Source organism: Pongo pygmaeus, chromosome 15 (genome assembly GCF_028885625.2).
Source record: "Pongo pygmaeus isolate AG05252 chromosome 15, NHGRI_mPonPyg2-v2.0_pri, whole genome shotgun sequence".
NCBI classification, from domain to species: Eukaryota; Metazoa; Chordata; class Mammalia; order Primates; family Hominidae; genus Pongo; species Pongo pygmaeus.
In genome coordinates, this window is record NC_072388.2 from 101,114,000 (window position 1) to 101,136,460 (window position 22,461).

General features: G+C 50.9%; 1 protein-coding gene across 1 annotated transcript in view; it reads left to right on the forward strand.

The window, feature by feature from the left end:
• The window catches only part of DYNC1H1 (dynein cytoplasmic 1 heavy chain 1), an 88,621-nt gene extending 67,690 nt beyond the window's left edge, over nucleotides 1-20,931 (forward strand). The window contains exons 50-78 of the mRNA XM_054448399.2: nucleotides 73-192; nucleotides 430-550; nucleotides 2,654-2,849; nucleotides 3,442-3,559; nucleotides 3,646-3,861; nucleotides 4,350-4,562; nucleotides 4,704-4,831; nucleotides 6,862-7,015; nucleotides 8,846-8,992; nucleotides 9,084-9,234; nucleotides 9,387-9,640; nucleotides 9,758-9,892; nucleotides 9,983-10,077; nucleotides 10,570-10,744; nucleotides 10,932-11,007; nucleotides 11,905-12,065; nucleotides 12,344-12,455; nucleotides 12,559-12,619; nucleotides 12,715-12,838; nucleotides 12,967-13,080; nucleotides 14,209-14,379; nucleotides 14,607-14,824; nucleotides 14,928-15,031; nucleotides 17,923-18,134; nucleotides 18,623-18,776; nucleotides 19,552-19,694; nucleotides 19,826-19,994; nucleotides 20,202-20,329; nucleotides 20,568-20,931. Of these exons, the coding sequence (XP_054304374.1) occupies nucleotides 73-192; nucleotides 430-550; nucleotides 2,654-2,849; nucleotides 3,442-3,559; nucleotides 3,646-3,861; nucleotides 4,350-4,562; nucleotides 4,704-4,831; nucleotides 6,862-7,015; nucleotides 8,846-8,992; nucleotides 9,084-9,234; nucleotides 9,387-9,640; nucleotides 9,758-9,892; nucleotides 9,983-10,077; nucleotides 10,570-10,744; nucleotides 10,932-11,007; nucleotides 11,905-12,065; nucleotides 12,344-12,455; nucleotides 12,559-12,619; nucleotides 12,715-12,838; nucleotides 12,967-13,080; nucleotides 14,209-14,379; nucleotides 14,607-14,824; nucleotides 14,928-15,031; nucleotides 17,923-18,134; nucleotides 18,623-18,776; nucleotides 19,552-19,694; nucleotides 19,826-19,994; nucleotides 20,202-20,329; nucleotides 20,568-20,696 (4,299 nt within the window). The 3' untranslated portion in view covers nucleotides 20,697-20,931. The remainder of the gene's footprint in view (nucleotides 1-72; nucleotides 193-429; nucleotides 551-2,653; nucleotides 2,850-3,441; nucleotides 3,560-3,645; nucleotides 3,862-4,349; nucleotides 4,563-4,703; nucleotides 4,832-6,861; nucleotides 7,016-8,845; nucleotides 8,993-9,083; nucleotides 9,235-9,386; nucleotides 9,641-9,757; nucleotides 9,893-9,982; nucleotides 10,078-10,569; nucleotides 10,745-10,931; nucleotides 11,008-11,904; nucleotides 12,066-12,343; nucleotides 12,456-12,558; nucleotides 12,620-12,714; nucleotides 12,839-12,966; nucleotides 13,081-14,208; nucleotides 14,380-14,606; nucleotides 14,825-14,927; nucleotides 15,032-17,922; nucleotides 18,135-18,622; nucleotides 18,777-19,551; nucleotides 19,695-19,825; nucleotides 19,995-20,201; nucleotides 20,330-20,567) is intronic.
• Nucleotides 20,932-22,461: the final 1,530 nt, after the last annotated feature.

The window sequence follows — 22,461 nt, forward strand, 5'->3', positions numbered from 1 at the left end:
GCTGCAGTGAGGACCCCTTTCCATATGATTTCTGCATGTTTCTCGTCTCTGAGTGTGGGCTTTGCTCTTTAGGTAGAAGAACTGCGTCGTGACTTGAGGATAAAGAGCCAAGAGCTGGAGGTGAAGAATGCAGCAGCCAATGACAAGCTGAAAAAGATGGTGAAAGACCAGCAGGAGGCTGAAAAGAAGAAGGTATGGTGTCAGGGAATTCTGGCCTGTAAGGACTGAGCATTTTCAGTCTCCAATGAGAGAGTAGGAAATGTAGTTCAAAATGGGTCTTAGGGTTAGAGAGAGAGAGGGAGAGTGTGTGTCTGAGTGTGTGTGTGTGTGTGTGTGTGTGTGTGTTGGCAGAGTGAAGAATGTTGTTTAGAATTTAGTCAGCAAATTAAGCAATGCTTAACCCATACCTAAGCCATCCCTCCTTTCTAGGTTATGAGCCAAGAAATCCAGGAACAGCTGCATAAGCAGCAGGAGGTAATTGCGGACAAACAGATGAGTGTCAAAGAAGATCTTGATAAGGTGGAACCTGCCGTCATTGAGGCCCAGAATGGTATGTAAAGACTGTCAGAGCTTTGATGTCTAGGAAGGGTGATCTCCGTCAACATTACTGTGGAGTTCAGGTCACTGAACATTGCACATACGCTTCCCTCAAAGGTTCTGGTTTCCAAAAATATCATTAGTAACCATCTGAAGCTTTTTCTGAATGCTTGAGATTGTCTTCATCTCTCAAAGCAAAGTTCCTACAAAGCTAGATTGTATTTACCATAGTGAAACCCCTCTCATAAAAGAAACCTCACAATATAAGCTTTATGTCAATATACGTTTTTAGAGATCTGTTGATAATTACGTAAGTATGCTATTTATCAATCCCTGACTTGAATTTCACCAAGAAATATAAAATATTCAGTGTAACTGTCTTGTAATTGTTTCTGAGTGTTCTGGCTATGACCCAATTGCTAATTTAAGTATTGATAGCAGTCACTTACTTCTCTTTTTCCATTCCTTACATGCCTATAAGATGCTATAGAAATAGGGCAATAACCTGCCATCCTGTTTTAGTTTGCAATTTACACAGTGATTAAGACTGCTCTCAGCCAGGCGAGGTGGCTCGCACTAATCCCAGCACTTTGGGAGGCCGAGGCAGGAGGATCATTTGAGGCACGAGGACCATTTGAACTTAGGAGTTTGTGACCAGCCTGGGCAACATAGCTAGACCCCCATCTCTATTTTAAAATAAATGAATAAATGAAAACAAAAGAAAAAAAAAAGAGTGCTTTCTTCTTGCCCACTGTATTTAACCTGTTTCAAATAACCCAATTATCTGTAGTTTTTACCTTATACAACAAGACGAATTCAAATGCACCTCTCAACCTATAGATTTTCATTCAGAGTTGGATTTGGATGATAATTTAATGTAGTTCTCACCTTCTAAATATTACTTAAAATTGTTTTACAAAAATTTCAGCCTAGAAAACTGTTTCAGTGTATAGAAGTCATCGGCCATTGTTTTTGTTTTGCTTTGTTTGAGACAGGGTCTCACTCTGTCCCCCAGGCTGGAGTGTAGTGGTGCAACCATGGCTCACTGTAGCCTCAGCCTTCCCTGTTTCAGATGATCCTCCCACCTGAGCCTCCTGAGTAGCTGGAACTATAGGTGCACGCCACCACACCCAGCTAATTTTTGTATTTTTTGTGGAGTCAGGGTTTTGCCATATTGCCCAGGCTGGTTTCAAACTCCTGGGCTCAAGCGATCCACCTGCCTCAGCCTCCAGAAGTACTAAGATGTGTGAGCCACTGTGCCTGGCAGCCATTGTTTTAGAACTGTTAACTCCACATCTTTACTCATTCCTCTAAATTGTAGCAAATTTAAAATGTCTGTTGAAATTATATAAAATAAGTGCACAATTGCACTTAAAATATTTTTGGCCAGGCGCAGTGGCTCACACCTGTAATCCCAACACTTTGGGAGGCAGAGGCGGGTGGATCACCTGAGGTCAGGAGTTCAAGACCAGCCTGGCCAACACGGCGAAACCCCATCTCTACTTAATACAAAAAATTGGCCAGGCACAGTGGCTCATGCCTGTAATCCCAACACTTTGGAAGGCCGAGGCGGGTGGATCACCTGAGGTCGGGAGTTCAAGACCAGCCTGACCAACATGGAGAAACCCCGTCTCTACTAAAAACAGAAAATTAGCCGGGCGTGGCGGTGCGTACCTGTAATCCCAGCTACTCAGGAGGCTGAGGCAGGAGAATCGCTAGAACCTGGGAGGCAGAGGTTGCAGTGAGCTGAGATCGCGCCACTGCACTCCAGCCTAGGCGACAGAGCTAGACTCTGTCTCAAATAAATAGTAAATATATTCTTAATCTTTATGGAGATAAAGAAATTAGGACTTGTGAGACATTTTAAAGGTAATATCCTGCTTTTTAAGGAATGCTTGCATTTTGTAAGATCTTCATAATCATTTAAGAGATCAGCTACTTACCCTATTCCAGAGGGTTTAATACAGAAAAGTCTCTCATTTCTTAGCTCTTCTGAGCAGCTAGCTGTCCTTTCTCTCATTAGAGTTGGAGCTCCTGGCTGTTTGGTTCATTCTCACCATGCTTTGCTCTGTCTTCTCCCACCCATCGACCCTCATCCACTCCTGCTGCTACTCAGCTGTGAAGTCGATCAAGAAGCAGCACCTGGTGGAGGTGAGGTCCATGGCCAACCCTCCTGCTGCCGTGAAGCTGGCGCTGGAGTCCATCTGCCTGCTGCTGGGGGAGAGCACCACAGACTGGAAGCAGATCCGCTCCATCATCATGCGGGAGAACTTCATCCCCACCATCGTCAACTTCTCTGCAGAAGAGATCAGGTGAGAAAGTGGAAGTGCCAAGGTATTGCCAGAAATTGAAATCAGCTGTTCAGGCCAGGCACGGTGGCTCACGCCTCCAATCCCGGAACTTTCGGCTTTTCAGGCCAGGCACGGTGGCTCACGGCTCCAATCCCAGAACTTTGGGAGGCTGAGGCAGGTGAAGTGCTTGAGCCTAGGAGTTAGAGACCGACCTGGGCTACATGCGACACCCTGTCTCTACAAAAAAATACAAAAATGAGCTGGGTGGGGTGGCATGCGCCTGTAGTCCTAGCTACTTGGGAGGCTGAGGTGGGAGGATTGCCTGAACCCAGGGGATCAAGGCTTCGGTGAACCGAGATCACACCACCGCACTCCAACCTGGGTGACAGAGAAAGACCCTGTCTCATTAAAAAAGAAGAAAGAAATTGTTCCGACGTTGAGCACATTTTCAGCTTTCGCCTGAGAACCAAGGGTCAGTCTAGCTCATCCCCAGTGGTCAGTCACTGGGGCAATGAGATGGGAGCTGGCTCTGGTCTCTTCCATTTTAATTTTATGAAAACTCTTCCTTGCTTTTGTCCTGCATGTGTTTAGAAATATCATTCATCTTTTACAGTGACGCCATAAGGGAGAAGATGAAGAAAAATTACATGTCCAATCCAAGTTACAATTATGAAATTGTGAATCGGGCTTCCCTGGCTTGCGGCCCTATGGTGAAATGGGCAATTGCACAGGTGATTAACACAGCCAGGAGCTCCCGTGTGAAAGGTGACCTCTTTTCCTGTCACTTAAATAACAATTATCAATTGGTTCTTCCCAGCTTAACTATGCAGACATGTTAAAGAGAGTGGAGCCCCTACGCAATGAGCTGCAGAAGCTGGAAGATGACGCCAAGGACAACCAGCAGAAGGCCAACGAGGTGGAGCAGATGATCCGAGACCTGGAAGCCAGCATCGCCCGCTACAAGGAGGAATACGCCGTCCTGATCTCAGAGGCCCAGGCTATCAAGGCAGACCTGGCAGCTGTGGAGGCAAAAGTAAGATTATCATCATTCATCCTCAGTCCCTGCTGTGGAAGCAGAGATTAACACACTTTAACATGCGCTGTATGCACCATGCTGGCCTCAGTGAATTAGCTCTTTAACATCTGTAAGGCCCCTGAGGACTTTTTTCCTGGAAAATAATACACAGTGAGTATTCACTAAGTGTTGTTAATTAGGATAGATTGATACAAACTGGACACTTTACAGCCATTGAATCCCCCAACGGCAGCCCCAGACCTGTTTGCTCTGCTGCCTGGGGGCCTCGCTCCGTACCCAGCTTCTGCCCCGCTGAGATTCTGAGTCTTGTGTGGTCATTAGTTATATATGATCTGGGTCTCATCTCCTTTGGGATTGTGAACAACTTGGGCACGTTTCTAACCCACGCAAAACCCTGCACATAATGTGGATGAACCGATTTGCAGGATTCGGTATAAATCCTGAAAGGCCTGATCCCTGAGCATCTTGTTTGGTTTTCCTTTTAGGTAAACCGGAGCACTGCTCTTCTGAAGAGCTTGTCTGCTGAACGTGAACGATGGGAAAAAACAAGTGAAACTTTCAAAAACCAGATGTCCACCATTGCTGGGGACTGTCTCTTGTCGGCTGCGTTCATTGCCTACGCGGGTTACTTTGACCAGCAGATGCGTCAGAACTTGTTCACTACCTGGTCCCATCACCTACAGCAAGCCAACATCCAGGTGAGAATCGCGGGGAATTCAAAAAGGATGTGCGAGCAGTGTGAGGCAAGCTGGTGTTTAGTGCACAGTTAGAGTCTTAACTTGAGAACAATCCCATCTGTGGCTTTGAAGAGGAGGAAAGGTAACGGCCTTGCCTTTCAGTTCCGTACAGATATTGCCAGGACGGAATACCTTTCCAATGCTGATGAGCGTCTTCGCTGGCAGGCCAGCTCCTTGCCTGCTGATGACCTTTGCACAGAAAATGCCATCATGCTGAAACGATTCAATAGGTATGAGCTCGGGTGCCAGGGAGAGGCATGGGAGGAATGTGGGTGGTGATCTTGAATGTTTTTCAAAATACACCCTTGTTTGAAGAGAGGAATAGAAAATGGGGCGTGGGCATACAGTGCTGGCAGCTTGGTGCTCCTCTGATGGTGGGGCGTGTGCTGTTCTCTTTATTGTCAAGTGTCTGAGTTATTCTGCAGTGAATGCTTCTTGTAACCTTCTAAAATTGATTGGCAGGGGCCAGGCGCAGTGGATCACGTGAGGTCAGGAGTTTGAGACCAGCCTGGCTAACATGGTGAAATCCTGTCTCTACTAAAAATACAAAAAAATTAGCCAGGCGTGGTGGCATGCACCTGTAATCCCAGCTACTCAGGAGGCTGAGACAGGAAAATCTCTTGAACCCAGGAGGCAGAGGTTGCGGCGAGCCGAGATCACGCCACTGCACCCCGGCCTGGGCAACAGAGCGAGAATCCATCTCAAAAAAAAAACATAAAAATAGGCCGGGCACGGTGGCTCACACCTGTAATCCCAGCACTTTGGGAGGCCAAGGTGGGCAGATTACGAAGTCAGGAGTTTGAGACCAGCCTGGCCAACATAGTGAAACCCTGTATCTATTAAAAACACAAAAAATTAGCTGGGCGTTGTGGCAGGCGCCTGTAATCCTAACTACTCAGGAGGCTGAGGCAGGAGAATTGCTTGAACCCAGGAGGCAGAGGTTGCAGCAAGCCGAGATGGTGCCACTGCACTCCAACCCGGGCGACAGTGCGAGACTCCATCTCAAAAAAATTAAAAATAAAATGGATTGGCAGGGTTGTGTTTGGGGGTGGACATTCAAACAGTCCTCCTCTGTTACAAGAACTGAAAATAGCTAGTTAAAGGGGAAGTGCTACCTGTTTTTCTGCTTAGGAAGGACAGAATAAGAAATGGGACGTAACTGCAGTGAAGATGGGCTAGGTGCTGAGAGGGCTCCATGTCTCACCAGCTGGTGCCAACAAGAATATGAATCAATCAGTACAGCCTGTGCACAGGGCTGGATTTGCCTAAATGACCCTTTGACCTAGGAGTTCCACTTCTAGGTGTTCATTCAACAGTAGCCTGGCCTAGGTACAAAATGTGTGTGTGTACCAAGTGTGTACCAGCTGAAGACTGGAGATAACTCAGATGGCCCTCCTGAGGTCTCACCACACCGTGGTGCTGGGTAGTCTTTGCCAACACAGGACATTCTAATACAGGCTGGACAGGTGCAGAGCGGATGGTGAAGGCCTCCCCCAAGGCCACAACTCCCACACTGACACGTGTCTGTAAATGCTTAGACCTTCTCTGTAAAGACAGATGAAAAACTGGTGAAAGCCATCACCTGGGGAAGGGGCTTTGGTGACCAGAGAATAGGGTCAGCAAGGCGGGGCAGCGTGGTTCTTCTCACCTACGCTGTTTTATAGTTTGAGTTTTGTAGACGCTTGTGTGTATATTACCAGTTGGGCTTTTTGTAGCGTTTTATCTGGCTAGGCCGCAGGTAGATCACATTAGCTTGTTTGTGCCTGTCTTTCCTCATTTGTAGATGGTTTGATAACAGTGTCAGCCCCATAGGGCTGTTGTGAGGATTACGTGAGGTAGTGTCTGTAATTTGACACGGTCCTTGGCAATTAAAATTCTGTATAATGTTAATCCCTTGATGCTGCTACAGCATTGGTGTCGATACCTGCTGTCTAGCAGGATCGTAAACATGAAAAAGCTATTCTAACAGTGCAGGATGCTGAGAGAGGATGATTGTCCCAGAAGGAAAAAGATTTTTAACTGTGGCCCTCTTGGTGTATGACTCAAGCTGCCTCCTCATGCCAGTAGTTCTTCAAAAGGATGAGGTGATGTTAGCATCAAGCATGTAAGCTTTATTGGTAAACCTGAAAACGTCTCCGGAAAGCACTCTCGGGTGGTGGTAATAGCCTATCAGGGTCTCTCATCAGGGACTCGGCTAACCGTGATCCTGTGCTTTCCCCATTCGGTGTTTCAACCTTCTCTTCTGTGGCCTCATCCTCAGGTATCCGCTGATCATTGACCCCTCTGGACAGGCCACAGAATTCATTATGAATGAATATAAGGATCGTAAGATCACACGGACCAGCTTCCTGGATGACGCCTTCAGAAAGAACTTAGAGAGTGCACTGAGATTCGGTAACCCCCTTCTGGTCCAGGTTGGTGTTGGCCTTTGAATTCTTGAAACACTGCATTCAAGAGTGAATTCCTTTTTGGGGGCTGCATTTAGTTTTCAACTTTGTAAGACTTCATTTTGTATCAGAAGGATAAAGCTTTGAGGTGGTTCTATAATAGATAAATTCAACAGAATCATTATTTGCATTTAAAATTCTATTCAGAGGCCGGGCGCGGCGGCTCACACCTGTAATCTCAGCACTTTGGGAGGCCAAGGCGGGTGGATCATCTAAGGTCAGGAGTTCGAGAAAAGCCTGGCTAAACCCTGTCTCTACAAAAAATACAAAAATTAGCCGGTTGAGGTGGCGGGCACCTGTAGTCCCAGCTACTCGGGAGGCTGAGGCAGGAGAATCACTTGAACCCAGGGGGAGAGGTTGCAGTGAGCCGAGATCATGCCACTGCACTCCAGCCTGGGAGACAGACAGAGACTGTATCTCAAAAAAAAAAAAAAAAAATTATATTCAGTACAGCCATAAAAAGCAAGAAACAGCCAGGCGTGGTGGCTCATGCCTGTAATCCCAGCACTTTGGGAGGCCAAGGCAGGCAGATCACAAGGTCAGGAGATCAAGACCACCCTGGCCAACATGGTGAAAGCCCGTCTCTATTTAAAATACAAAAATTAGCTGGGTGTGGCGGTACACACCTGTAGTCCCAGCTACTCGGGAGGCTGAGGCAGGAAAATTGCTTGAACCCGGGAGGCGGAGGCTGCAGTGAACCGAGTTCGCGCCACTGCACTCCAGCCTGGGTGACAGAGCGAGACTCCATCTCAAAAAAAAAAAAAAAAAAAAAGAACAAGAAAAATGTTCAAGAGACAAGAACAAGGAACATGTTCCTTTGCAGGAACATGGATGGAGCCGGAGGCCATTATCCTCAGCAAACTAATGCAGGAGCAGAAAACCAAGTACCAGATGTTCTCACTTAGAAGTGGGAGCTAAATGATGAGAACACATGGACACACAGAGGGAACAACACAAACTGGGACCTTTCAGAGCATGGAGGTTTAGGCTTATAACCAGGGTGATGAAATAATTTGTACAGTTAACCCCATGACAAGTTTACCTATGTAACAAACCTGCACTTGTATTCCTGAACTTAAAAGTTAAAAATTTGTTTTTAAATCACGTAAGGTCACTAGGAAGCATCAGATTTGCAATGAGATGAATTCATTATGCAAATTGAAAAAAATTTTTAAGAAATGAAATAAAATGCCATTCAGAGGGTCTGTGTCAGCACTGTCCCCAGAACTTTCTGCAGGGGCAGGAATGCCTTATGGTCCACACTGTCTAGTGTGGTAGCCACTAGCCTCGGGTGGCTACTGAGCACTTCCCATGGCTAGTGTGACTAGGAACTGAGTTTTAATTTTTTTTTTTTTTTTTTTTTTTTTTTTTATGAGACAGAGTGTTGCTCTGTCCCCAAGTCTGAACCTCCCAGGTTCAAGCAATTCTGCCTCAGCCTCCCAGGTAGCTGGGACTACAGGCATGTGCCATACACCCCCAGCTAACTTTCATATTTTTAGTAGAGATGGAGTTTCACCATGTTGGCCAGGCTGGTCTCAAACTCCTGACCTCAGGTGATCTGCCTGCCTCAGCCTCCCAAAGTGCTGGAATTACAGGCATGAGCCACCACACCTGGCTGAGTTTTTAATTTTAGTTCATTTAAATGTAAGTAGCCACACATAGCTAGTGGCCACCGTACACAAGTGGCGGGTGGCTTTTGGAAAGGTATGCTTATCTAGAGTAGGACAGCAACAAGCATTTGGGTGAAGATAAAGCTACAAAGCCCTGACCATCAAGTTCCACCCGTGTGGTATGCAGGATGTGGAAAGCTACGATCCAGTTTTGAACCCAGTGCTGAACCGTGAAGTGCGGCGCACAGGGGGGAGAGTGCTGATCACCCTCGGGGACCAGGACATAGACCTGTCGCCGTCATTTGTCATCTTCCTGTCCACCCGGGATCCAACTGTAAGGAATGGGACCCTTCCCCAGGGAAATCTGGCAGGATTTGGTTTTGAAGCTGGATTAAGACAGACTGTTCTGTTACCTATTTTGGCAGGTCGAGTTCCCACCAGATCTCTGTTCCCGGGTTACTTTTGTAAACTTCACAGTTACTCGTAGCAGTTTACAAAGCCAGTGTCTAAATGAAGTACTTAAAGCAGAAAGACCTGATGTGGACGAGAAACGATCTGATCTTCTTAAACTTCAAGGTAGGATCTGGACCTGTGGCTTTTAGATGGTTGGCGCAGGTGAAGGGGCTGAACTTTTAAGTGACTACGATGTTCCACGTTTGTGGCAAACACTTCTGAGAGCATACCTTTTGAAGGATTATTGCAAACTCTGGATGTTTTATTCATTTAAGGGGAATTTCAGCTCCGTTTGCGTCAGCTGGAAAAATCTCTACTACAAGCTCTGAACGAGGTGAAAGGGCGCATTTTGGATGACGACACGATCATAACCACTCTGGAGAACCTGAAGAGAGAGGCTGCAGAGGTCACCAGGAAAGTTGAGGAGACGGACATTGTCATGCAGGAGGTGGAGACCGTGTCCCAGCAGTACCTCCCACTCTCTACCGCCTGCAGCAGCATCTACTTCACCATGGAGTCCCTCAAGCAGGTGGGTGCCTTGGCCGCGCAGAGGCTGGCGGGCCCCGCACAGTAGCTCCTTGGCCGTGCAGAAGTTCAGCGGGGTGCCGAGGGAGCTGCCTCACCGCTGCCCGCTGCTTCCTTTCAGATACACTTCTTGTACCAGTACTCCCTCCAGTTTTTCCTGGACATTTATCACAACGTCTTATACGAGAACCCGAACCTGAAGGGTGTCACCGACCACACACAGCGCCTGTCCATTATAACGAAGGACCTCTTCCAGGTAGAGTGAGGTCCTTAGCCGCTGCCCGGCGGGGGGAAGCAGGGTGCTGCTTCTCTTATGGAACAACATCGCCTCCTGCTCTTGTCCCAGGTGGCATTTAACCGAGTGGCGCGAGGCATGCTGCATCAGGACCACATCACCTTTGCCATGCTGCTGGCGAGAATCAAACTGAAGGGCACCGTGGGGTAAGAGCACCCACACCCACAGGAGGGTGCCGTGTGGCTGGTGGCCCACAAGGCTTTCATGATCAGATACATGCTTTTATTTTTTCTTTTCTTTTCTTTATTTTATTTTTTGAGACGGAGTCTCCCTCTGTTGTCCAGGCTGGAGTGCAGTGGTATAATCTCACCTCACTCCAACCTCCACCTCCCAGGTTCAAGCAATTCTCCTGCCTCAGTCTCCGAAGTAGCTGGGACTATCGATGCAGGCCACCACACCCGGCTAATTTTTTTTGCATTTTTAGTAGAGACGGATTTTCTTCATGTTGGCAGCCCAGCCTGGTCTCAAACTCCTGACCTCAAGTGATCCGCCCACCTCGGCCTCCCAGAGTGCTGAGATTATAGGCCTGAGCCACTGTACCCGGCCTGTTTTCTCTTTCCTTTGAATCACAACTGTTATTTTAGTGACAGTGGGAGTGAACGTGAGAGACCCTAGCTAACCTGTTGCACCCTTCGCAGGGAGCCCACTTACGATGCAGAATTCCAGCACTTCTTGAGAGGAAACGAGATTGTCCTGAGTGCTGGCTCCACCCCCAGGATCCAGGGCCTGACTGTGGAGCAGGCGGAGGCGGTGGTGAGGCTGAGCTGCCTTCCCGCGTTTAAGGACTTGATTGCAAAGGTTCAGGCAGACGAGGTGATTGTTCTCTTGAATGTTCCCAGTGATAAATATTGGCCTTTTCCCAGGAAATGTAAGGAATTGCATGTGGTATAAAACCCAGAATGTTGTGCCTGCGCTCTCGCGTCAGACTCTCGCGTCAGTCGTGGGTTCTGCCCCAGAGGCCAGCCCTGCTCCATGGGTGCTTCCACTGTTGTCTCCACAGCAATTTGGCATCTGGCTGGACAGCAGCTCCCCAGAGCAGACCGTGCCCTACCTCTGGAGTGAAGAAACACCTGCAAGTAAGCCCCGCTGTGGTTTTCTTTCTGGACCTGAATGTAAAGTTGGGTTTTGCTACTTAAAGGGATGCTTTCAAGAAACACAGTTTCTAGCCTGGGCAACATAGTGAAGCCCCATCTCTACAAAAAATAAAACCTTAGCCAGGCATGGCGGTGCACACCTGTAGTCCCATCTACTTGGGAGGCTAAAGCAGGAAAGTCACTTGAGCCTGGGAGGTCGAGGTTATGTGAGCTGTGATTGCGCCACTGCACTCCAGCCTGGGCAGCAGACAGAGGCCTGTCTCTGAATGAATGGTCACTGATTCCCAAGATAAGTATTTCAGTGTTAAAACTTTTTAAGGAAACCACTTAGGGAGATCGCTTCTAGGTAGGTGTTGGCTTAGAAGTAAATCAGAAATTTCCAATTCCTATTCATCTCATGCTTCAAGACCACAAGAGAACTAGATGGGGAGCTCCTGCCTGACGGTAAGGAGTTAACTGGCTGTATTCATGCTGCAGACAGGAATGGAATGCCATCAGCCGTTTTTGAGTGTATTAGGCCAGACCCTGGGCTAGCCAGGCTGAGAGGAAGTGTCAGACTGTGGAGGGCAGAGCGTGGAGCCCCCTTCCTGAGTACCTTCAGGTGTTCTCAGGAAGTGAGCAGGTATTAGTGTAGTAATTTAAAAATCAGCAAATGGCACCTTGTCCTACGGATACATCCAGGTAGTAAGGTGTTCTCACAGGCGTGCCCAGAGGGCTCACGGAAGGCACAGGAGATGTGGCTGAATTTCCTGATTTGAGCTGATCCTGAAATGCTGAGCGTTTGCTGAGTGGGTGCTTTGGGAAGAACAGTCCAGGCAGGGGAGGGCATCTCCGAGTCCATGGCTTCCACCCAGCACCCACCCTCTGTACCTGTTTCAGCACCCATTGGCCAGGCCATCCACCGCCTGCTCCTGATCCAGGCTTTCCGGCCCGATCGCCTGTTGGCCATGGCCCACATGTTTGTTTCAACAAACCTTGGGGAGTCTTTCATGTCCATCATGGAGCAGCCGCTCGACCTGACCCACATTGTGGGCACAGAGGTAATGTCCTGGTACAGCCCGGGCTTCCCAAGGGACTCCATGCCCACCTCCCCAACCACAGCTGGCAGCAGCCCTGGCATCTGCTCTCACTCCGGGCTACAGTCTTCTCCTAAGACCAGGAACTCGCTGCAGATTCTCAATTACTGGCTGCATGGTGCCCACCCCTCTGGGCCCAGAAAGAACATCTTCTTAGGCCCCTCACTCGGGGCTCTCCTCTCCCTTGACAGGTACACACTATTTGCTGGCACCGCAATAACTTCTGCCTTCTTTGTTTGCAGGTGAAGCCCAACACTCCTGTCTTAATGTGCTCTGTGCCTGGTTATGATGCCAGTGGGCATGTCGAGGACCTTGCAGCCGAGCAGAACACGCAGATCACTTCAATTGCAATCGGTAAGGATGCTTGATGGGCTTCATGGGCTGGAGCCCTGCAGGATTCGTGGTAGGCATTGATGTCCGAGGCTGCCGCTGCTAACACTAAGTTTCCCTGCACCAGGCTCTGCAGAAGGCTTTAACCAAGCAGATAAGGCAATAAACACTGCTGTGAAGTCGGGCAGGTAGGCCTGTTCTCTTTGGCTGAAGAAAGCCTTAGTCCCCAGGCATTCAGGCAGGCAGCCTGGCGTGCTGTGTGACTCTCACTTTGTGTGTGCAGGTGGGTGATGCTGAAGAATGTGCATCTGGCCCCAGGGTGGCTGATGCAGCTGGAGAAGAAGCTGCATTCCCTGCAGCCGCATGCCTGCTTCCGACTCTTCCTCACCATGGAGATCAACCCCAAGGTGGGTGGTTGAAGGAGTGGAGACGTTGCAGGCTGGCCTGGCACTGTCCTGTTGGCACGTGTGTGGTGGAATTGAACAGGCGCCCGCAGCCACACCCGAGCCATAACGGGAACGGCGCTCTCCCTTAGGTACCTGTGAATCTGCTCCGTGCGGGTCGCATCTTTGTGTTTGAGCCACCGCCAGGGGTGAAGGCCAACATGCTGAGGACGTTCAGCAGCATTCCCGTCTCACGGATATGCAAGGTAAGTACCTTGTCCTCCTGGTATGCTTTCTCCATAGAAGCCAAAGCCCAGTCCCATCACCAAATGCAGAAGTGGGTCTCTGGGGCCCCCGGAAGTGCCATGTGGTGAACTGCACAGCTGCTTTTGCTTTTCAGCCATGGGTAAAATTTCCTTCCATGGACAGGCACCTTGGCTCACACTGGTAATCCTAGCACTTTGGAAGGTTGAGGTGGGATGATCACTTGAGCCCAGGAGTTCAAGACTGTCTGGGCAGGCCAGGTGTGGTGGCTCACTCCTGTAATCCCTGCACTTTGGGAGGCCGAGGTGGGCAGATCACTTGAGGTCAGGAGTTCGAGACCAGCATGGCCAACATGGTGAAACTCCGTCTCTACTAGAAATGTAAAAAATTAGCCAGGCGTGGTGGTGGATGCCTGTAATCCCAGCTACTGGGGAGGCTGAGGAAGGAGAATCGCTTGAACCCGGGAGGCAGAGGTTGGCAGTGAGCTGAGATCACGTCACTGCACTCCAGCCTGGGCGAAAGAGCAAGACACCATCTCAAAAAAAAAAAAAAAAAAGACCTGTCTGGGCAACGTAGATCGTGTCTCTCTATATAAAATTTCCTTCCTGTGAGCAGGTTGAAAAGTAAAAGCCATGTTTGATTATGGGGTGTGATGAGGTCCTAGAAGAGCAGAGATGCCCACAGAGAAGCTGGGACTCAGAGCTGTGTCCCCCGGTGGCAGGCAGTCTCCTCTCCCCCAGCACAGGCCCCCGAGACCAAGCAGAACCTTCCCAGGCGCCAAGTGAAGACCCAAACTCTTGGGCGAGAGGAGGGGGATTGTGGCAGGGGGTTCGTTCTGTCAATTCTGTTCTATTTTGTGCCACATTCACCTTTTCTGACATTCTTAGAAACTCTGTTTTCTCTAGATTTCTTACTGGCTGAATAAATTCTCTGATGGTCTCATTGGATGACATGTCTATTAATAGAAAAGTTGGCATACTTTTCTCCTAGCAACAGCACTCGTGTGAATCTGCTGCCATCGTCAGGATGTGGAGAGCTCTTTGTAAAGCTTTGGCTGACCTGGCATCTGCGCTGTTCTTGGCGAAGTGCTGTTTTCTAATGACTCTGTGCTTGGTCACTTTCCTCACCAGTCTCCCAATGAGCGTGCCCGCTTGTACTTCCTGCTGGCCTGGTTCCATGCGATCATCCAAGAACGCTTACGATACGCACCACTGGGGTGGTCAAAGAAGTATGAGTTTGGAGAGTCTGACCTGCGGTCAGCTTGCGATACGGTGGACACGTGGCTGGATGACACGGCCAAGGCAAGTGTGGGCCATGCCAGGACAGGCAGCGGACATGTACCCGGGAAGGATGCCGCAGGGCGTGGTGCTGAGAGGCCAGACTCTGCGTGGAAGAGCGAGCTGACCCCTCGTGACCGCCAAAGCCCAGCTGGCATGGGGAGTGAGGAGAAAAGCTGTGCCCCTCGAAAGGAAGCCCTGGGCCTGCCCGCCTCCGACCACACACACGAACCCTGCTTTTCCTCCCCCAGGGCAGGCAGAACATCTCGCCGGATAAGATCCCGTGGTCTGCACTAAAGACCTTAATGGCCCAGTCCATTTATGGCGGGCGCGTGGACAACGAGTTTGACCAGCGTCTGCTCAACACCTTCCTGGAGCGCCTGTTCACAACCAGGAGTTTCGACAGTGAGTTTAAGCTGGCATGCAAGGTCGACGGGCATAAAGACATTCAAATGCCAGATGGCATCAGGTATGCTGCTGCCTGCTGGAAGGGAGACAGCTGTGACGTCAGGGCATCTGGTGTCACTCAGAGGTGACCCCTGACATCATTTCCAAATGCACTGGTTTTCTAGGCGAGAGGAGTTTGTGCAGTGGGTGGAGTTGCTCCCCGACACCCAGACGCCCTCCTGGCTGGGCCTGCCCAACAACGCCGAGAGAGTCCTCCTTACCACACAGGGTAGGTAACGAGGATCCTCCCCACACGCGGGGTGGGTGACGAGGGTCCTTCCCTCACGCGGGGTGGGTGGCGAGGGTCCCCACACGCAGAGTGAGTGTGTGCTGCTGTCCCAGGGCCCTCCCTGGTTATGCTGGGTGTGGCTCTGTCAGCCTCGGCCTTCCTGCCAGTCTCCAGCTGCTCCTAGCTCCACTCCAAGGGGAGGCAGAGGAAAGAACTGGCTCTAACAGGGATCTTTTCTGCAGCATCAACTCAGTTTTAGAGAAAAGGCCTGATATTTATGTAAATGAGCCTAGAAATAACATTTAGATTATCATCTTATATTGAAAAGCAGTTACTGGCTGGGCACACTGGCTCACACCTATAATCCCAGCACTTTGGGAGGCCAAGGCGGGCAGATCACTCGAGGTTAGGATTTCCAGACCAGCCTGGTCAACATGGCAAAACCCCGTCTCTACTAAAAATACAAAAATTAGGTGGGCGTGGTGGCAGGCACCTGTAATCCCAGCTACTCAGGAGGCTGAGGCAGGAGAATCATTTGAACTTGGGAGGTGGAGGTTGCAGTGAGCCGAGATCGCGTCACTCTACTCTAGCCTGGGCAACAGAGTGAGACTCTGTCTCAAAGAAAATAAAAAATAAAAAAGGCCAGGCGCAGTGGCTCACGCCTGTAATTCCAGCACTTTGGGAGGCCGAGGTGGATGAATCACCTGAGGTCAGGAGTTCGAGACCAGCCTGGCCAACATGGTAAAATCCCATCTCTACAAAAAATACAAAAATTAGCTGGGTGTGGTGGTGGGTGCCTGTAATCCCAGCTACTCGGGAGGCTGAAGCAGAAGAATCTCTTGAACCCAGGAGGCAGAGGTTTCAGTGAGCCGAGTACGCGCCATTGCACTCCAGCTTGGGCAACAGAGCAAGACTCTGTCTCAAAAAAAGAAAAAGAAAATCAGTTTCTTTTTTTTTTTCTTCAAAAGTTGAAAAGTACCTGATATTAAGTGATTTTTTTAAAACGATTCATCTTCCCTAGAATTTTTTAGCAGTCTTTTTTTCCTTTTCACTTACAAGATGTTTTTTAAGACTTCAAGTGCTGTGAGCCAGAAGGGAGCTAAGAAATTCTCTACCCCAGTGGATCTCACAGTGTGGCTCCCAAACCAGCAGCAGCAGCAGCCTCCCCAGAACTTCTTAGAAATGCAGGTTCCCAGCCAGGCGCGGTGGCTCAAGCCTGTAATCCCAGCACTTTGGGAGGCCGAGGTGGGCGGATCACGAGGTCAGGAGATGGAGACCATCCTGGCTAACACGGTGAAACCCCGTCTCTACTAAAAATACAAAAAAAAATTAGCCGGGTATGGTGGCGGGCACCTGTAGTCCCAGCTACTCAGGAGGCTGAGGCAGGAGAATGGCATGAACCCGGGAGGCAGAGCTTGCAGTGAGCCGAGATGGTGCCACTGCACTCCAGCCTGGGTGACAGAGGAAGACTTTGTCAAAAGAAAGAAAGAAAGAAATACAGGTTCCCAGGCCCTGCCCAGACGCACTCTATCAGGACTAGGGACGGGCCCGCAATTGGCCTTCACAAAGCCTCCAAGCACAACACGTGGGGTTGACAGCAGCTGATCAAATCTCAACTTTTTGTTACGGGAAAAAGTCACGAAAAGCTAAGAAGACAAGGGCATTGGTGAAGCTCACAGCTGGTTAACAGGACAGAATCGGGAGGGAAAGCCAGGTGATCTGGGCGGGTCTGGAGGGAAAGCCAGGTGAGCTGGGCGAGGCCAGAGCACACTGCAGGCACCACAAGGCTCAGGGTAATCCCAGCCACATGGTGGCAGTCACAGGCCAAGGGACACTGTGGTGACCAGTTTTCTGAGTTAAGAGGGCAGGTGGCACCCCTTCCTGGAGCCCTTCTCGAGCACCCACTCATTCATGGTCGGGCTCAAAGTGGGCCGGGGCTTGACCCAGGTCTCACAGTGAACCCAAACCCTGGGTCCTGAAGAGCCTTGAGTCTTTGGACTCAGGCTGCTGGTTCTGTTTTTTTGTTTTGCTTTGAGACTGAGTCTTGCTCTGTCACTCAGACTGGAGTGCAGTGGTGCAATCACAGCTCACTGCAACCTCAGCTTTCTGGGCTCAAACGATCCCCCCACCTCAGCCTTCCAAGTAGCTGGGACCACAGGTGCCACCACCACACCTGCCTAATTTTTTGTAGAGATGAGGGTCTCACTATGTTGCCCAGGCTAGTCTTGAACCCCTGAGCTCTAGAGATGCTCCCGTTTCAGCCTCCCACAGTGCTGGGATTGTGGGCATGAGCCACTGTGGGTGTCTTGCTGGGTCAGTTTTAATAGTCATGTACTTGACCTGGTAATTCTTCTTCTGTATTTGTCTCCTTAGCTTTCTGGTCAGGCCATTGTCTGTGCTTTAAAAACATATATGACTGACCAGGTGTGGTGGCTTATGCCTGTAATCCCAGCACTTTGGGAGGCTGAAGCGAGCAGATCACCTGAGGTCAGGAGTTCAAGACCAGCCTGGCCAGCATGGTGAAACCCTGTCTACACTAAAAATACAAGAAAAAATTAGCCAGGTGCGGTGCCGCATGCCTGTAATCCCAGCTACTTGGGAGCCTGAGTCAGGAGAACCGCTTGAACCCAGGAGGAAGAGGTTGCAGTGAGCCAAGGTCACGCCACTGCACTCCAGTCTGGGTGACAGAGTGAGACTCCGTCTCAAAAAAAAAAAAATATATATATATATATATATATATGTACACACGGCTGAGCACCTTCCAGATTTTGCTGCAGTTCCCAGTGTGGACTCACTCACCATGTGGCTTTACATTCAAGTCCCTTTTCCCTCTGTGATTTCTTGCCCGTCCCCTCCCTCCCTCCTGCTGCGACTGTGGGACTGTGGCCCAGGGGTGGACATGATCAGTAAGATGCTGAAGATGCAGATGTTGGAGGATGAGGACGACCTGGCCTATGCAGAGACCGAGAAGAAGACGAGGACAGACTCTACATCCGACGGGCGCCCTGCCTGGATGCGGACGCTGCACACCACCGCGTCCAACTGGCTCCACCTCATCCCCCAGACGCTGAGCCACCTCAAGCGCACTGTGGAGAATATCAAGGTAGCTGAGAGGGTGGTGGGCTGGCCAGGTCTCAAGGTCCCAGGTGCTGGGTATGGTCACGGACCATTGTTCCGTGGACCATTGGTTCCATTGTGCCGGACAGAACATACTCAAACCGGTGTCACCTCAGGGCAGGTGTCCAGCTGAGCCCAGGCATTGGGCAAGATGAGTTGGCCCTTTTGAAATGGACTGAAAACACTCCAGAAGATTATGAGATAGGCAGACAGCTTCCACAGCGAGCAGCCGCAGCCCTTCCTCCCTAGAGAGCCCCGAGAGCTGCAACTCAGGCAGGGGCCTCAGCGGGTTTCTGAGCAGCCTCAGCTTCACACAAGTTCGGTTCCAAGTCATGCTCTGCCAAAGCTGTCCGTGACCCTGGACAGTTCGGAAGCTCTGGGGCTCTCACCGGAGGCCGAGTTACTTCTGTTTGACCTTTACGCTGGAGAAGGGACCTCTTCCTAACTTCTCTTCACCCTTTTGAACGATTTTAGGATCCTCTGTTCAGGTTCTTTGAGAGAGAAGTGAAGATGGGTGCGAAGCTGCTTCAGGACGTTCGCCAGGACCTTGCGGATGTCGTCCAGGTGTGCGAAGGAAAGAAGAAGCAGACCAACTACTTGCGCACGCTGATCAACGAGCTGGTGAAAGGTGCGTGAGAGGCCGAACTCGTGGTGTGGCCTCCGGCGGGCACCTTGGCCTGGGGCCACGACCCAGCCCAGCCACACAGCATCACGTGCGGACAGCCAGGCCTGTGGGAGCTTCCCTCTGAGAGCAGCTCTGTGCTCTTACCCTCAAGGTGGGCGGGGGGAGGGGGAGGGGCTTAGAAATGCTGAAGAATTTGTTTTTCTTCTCTGCTGGTTCACTGAATGTCGACCAAAATCTTTACACAACTTCTGCAGTTTTTTAGGGGTCTTCCAAGACAGTGAATGGGGAATGTGGTGGTCCAGGATGGTGACAGACAGTAGTAGGTTACGGTCTGTGAAGAATGGGTGTCCCCCAGGACAGTGGAAAAGCAGGGGCAGGCAGGCATGGGGGGCTCATCCAAAGTTGTGGGGAGCCCCCAGCATCCTCCTATTTGCCCCAAAAGCCCTAATCGCCAGGAACACTGAGCCACTTGTGTGACATGAGTTTTTAGCTGCGGTTTTACTTGAATGTGATTATGGTCCTCCAGAAAGACACACCTGGACTAATTTGACCCTAGAAACTGCACGGTTCTGAGACATGCTCTGGACCAGCCTGAGCTAGAGCAGATGTGGTGAGGGCGGCGCCAGGGGCATAACGCGCAGCCTGGGAAAGGCAGTAGGTGGAGCCGCCAGCCGCCTGTGTGGGCAGCCAGGATGCCGGAGCACTTGCAGATTTGTCCCATCTGTGCTGGGTGAGTTGTGAGAGCTGACGCCCTGGGCTCTGTGTGCTTTGGCTGCAGGGATCTTGCCTCGGAGCTGGTCCCACTACACGGTGCCTGCCGGCATGACCGTCATCCAGTGGGTGTCCGACTTCAGCGAGAGGATCAAACAGCTGCAGAACATCTCACTGGCGGCTGCGTCTGGTGGCGCCAAGGAGCTAAAGGTGAAGGCGCTCCTGACGAGTCTGGGGTGGTCAGCAGCTATCCTGGGCTGGGGTGGGAGTGGCTCTGGGGACAAACACAGGGCCCAGGTCTGACCTGAGCTCCTTCCCCTGGGGGCTGCTGCTTTCCACAGAACATCCACGTGTGCCTGGGTGGCCTGTTCGTGCCTGAGGCGTACATCACTGCCACTAGGCAGTACGTGGCCCAGGCCAACAGCTGGTCCCTGGAGGAGCTCTGCCTGGAAGTCAACGTCACCACCTCACAGGGCGCCACCCTTGACGCTTGCAGCTTTGGAGTCACGGGTGAGTGGAGTCTCACAGAAAATACTGGCTCTTCTTTGCCGGTGACCTCGGTGGCCTGAGACCATTGTTCCCAGATACATGCACTTACGGTGACCGGCTGGTGGTTGGGTGGAGCCGCCGTGTTTGTCAGCCTCTGGGCGCCCTGTGACCGGGGTTTGCGTGGCTGTTGTGTTCACCTCAGCCTGGGTTTTGGCTTCTGCCTCACAGGTTTGAAACTTCAAGGGGCCACGTGCAACAACAACAAGCTGTCACTGTCCAACGCCATCTCAACCGCCCTTCCCCTGACGCAGCTGCGCTGGGTCAAGCAGACAAACACCGAGAAGAAGGCCAGTGTGGTAAGGAGGCACTGCCTTTCCCGGGCGTTCTGCAGGGCCCCTGCGGTAACAAGGGCAGAGGCGGCTCCTCTTCTATGCCTGGGTTCCACTTGGAACGGGAAATGAGGTTCACAGAGGAAATCCATTTCACACCTGTCCAAACCTCTCCTTGCCGGGCCCCATCAGCTGTCCCGGGCAGTCTTCCAGTTTTCTTACTTTTTCCTTAAGCCACCAGTAAACCCCTCTGCGTCTCCTGCAGGTGACCTTACCCGTGTACCTGAACTTCACCCGTGCAGACCTCATCTTCACCGTCGACTTCGAAATTGCTACAAAGGAGGATCCTCGCAGCTTCTACGAGCGGGGTGTCGCGGTCTTGTGCACAGAGTAGAATTAAACTTTTCTAGCTACCCCTTTCTGTAATAGTGAAAGTTGGTATTTAACATTTATTCATTTTTAAAATATTTGGAAGGTCTGAGCTTGCGCAAAGAAAGTGGTTGGGCTGAGGTTGGAGGAAGCTGAATGGAATGTGACGGTTGGGAGTGGTGGAAATTGGAAGGATACCAGGAGGTAGTTGGGAAGGCCAATGGCGTGGCTCCTTTGAGGAAATAAAACACTAAGCATGAGCCGGCTCCGCCTCTTCTGTCTCCGCTTTCGTCCCAGGGCACAGAGCCTTGCCTTCCGGGCAGCCCACGGCAGCCATGCCCCTCCCCGCCTCACTTTCATCATGAGTTCGCTCCAGAGCGGCCACAGCACTCATGAATGAAGACCTTGGGGCCCCTTCACAGATACAGACGCAGCCAGCTGTGGCTCTGAAAGCCCTGGGGCCCAGGCACAGTGGTTCACACCTTTAATCGCAGCACTTTGGGAGTCTGGGAGTTGAGTTAAAGACCAGCCTCGGCAACATAGTGAGACCCCGTCTCTACAAGAAATTAAACCAGGTGTGGTGGTGCGTGCCTGTAGTCCCAGCTACTTGAGGGCTGAGGTGGGACGATCACCCAAGCCCAAGAGGTCGAGGCTGCAGTGAGCTGTGATCTCACCACTGCACTCCAGCCTGGGTGACAGAGCGAGACCCTGTCTCAGAAAAAAAAAAAAGCCGGGCGCGGTGGCTCACGCCTGTAATCCCAGCACTTTGGGAGGCCAAGGTGGGCAGATCACCTGAGGTCAGGAGTTCAAGACCAGCCTCAACATAGAGAAACCCCGTCTCTACTAAAAATACAGAATTAGCCGGGCGTGGTGGCACATGCCTATAATCCCAGCTACTCAGGAGGCTGAGGCAGGAGAATTGCTTGAACCTGGGAGGCAGAGGTTGCGGTGAGCTGAAAAAAAAAAAAAAGGGCAGCCCCCAGCCGCTTGTGTTCTTGACCGGGGCCCCAGGACTTGGCTCCAGACAAGGGAGTTTTCTGCTCCAGACAAGGGAGTTGCCCATGGCCGCCCGTGGTCATGCACGTGCCCTAGCACGTCCATTCCCACACGACCTTCCAGTGGTGACGATGACAGTGGCCCATACAGCTGACTGTTTGCATCTCACGTTCACGGTGCTAGAAGTAATGGGTGTGCTACACCCGTGGAAACAGGCTTCTGGCATCTCAATGTCTTTTATTTTATTTTTGAGATGAAGTTTCGCTCTTGTTGCCCAGGCTGCAGTGCAGTGGTGTGATAGCTCACTGCAACCTCCACCTACTGGGTTCAAGTGATCCTCCTGCCTCAGCCTCCTGAGTAGCTGGGATTACAGGCATGCGCCACCATGCCCAGCTAATTACTATATTTTTAGTAGAGCCAGGGCTTCATCATGTTGGCCAGGCCGGTCTCAAGCTCCTGGCCTCAAGTGATCCTCCTGCCTCATCCTCCCAAAGTACTGGGATGACAGGCATAAGCCACTGCGCCTAGCCAAATTTTTGTATTTTTTGTAGAGATGGCATCTCGCTATTTTCCCTGGGCTGGTCTCAAACTCCTGGCATTAAGGGCTTCTCCTATCTCAGCCTCCCAAAGTGCCGGGATTATAGGTGTGAGTCACTGAGTTCAGCCCCTAAAAACTTTTTTTTTCTTTTTAGAGACAGGGTCTCACTTGGTTGCCCAGGCTGGTATGCAGTGGCGTGATCATGGCTCACTGCAGCCTCAACCTCCCGGGCTCAAGTGATCCTCCCACCTCAGCC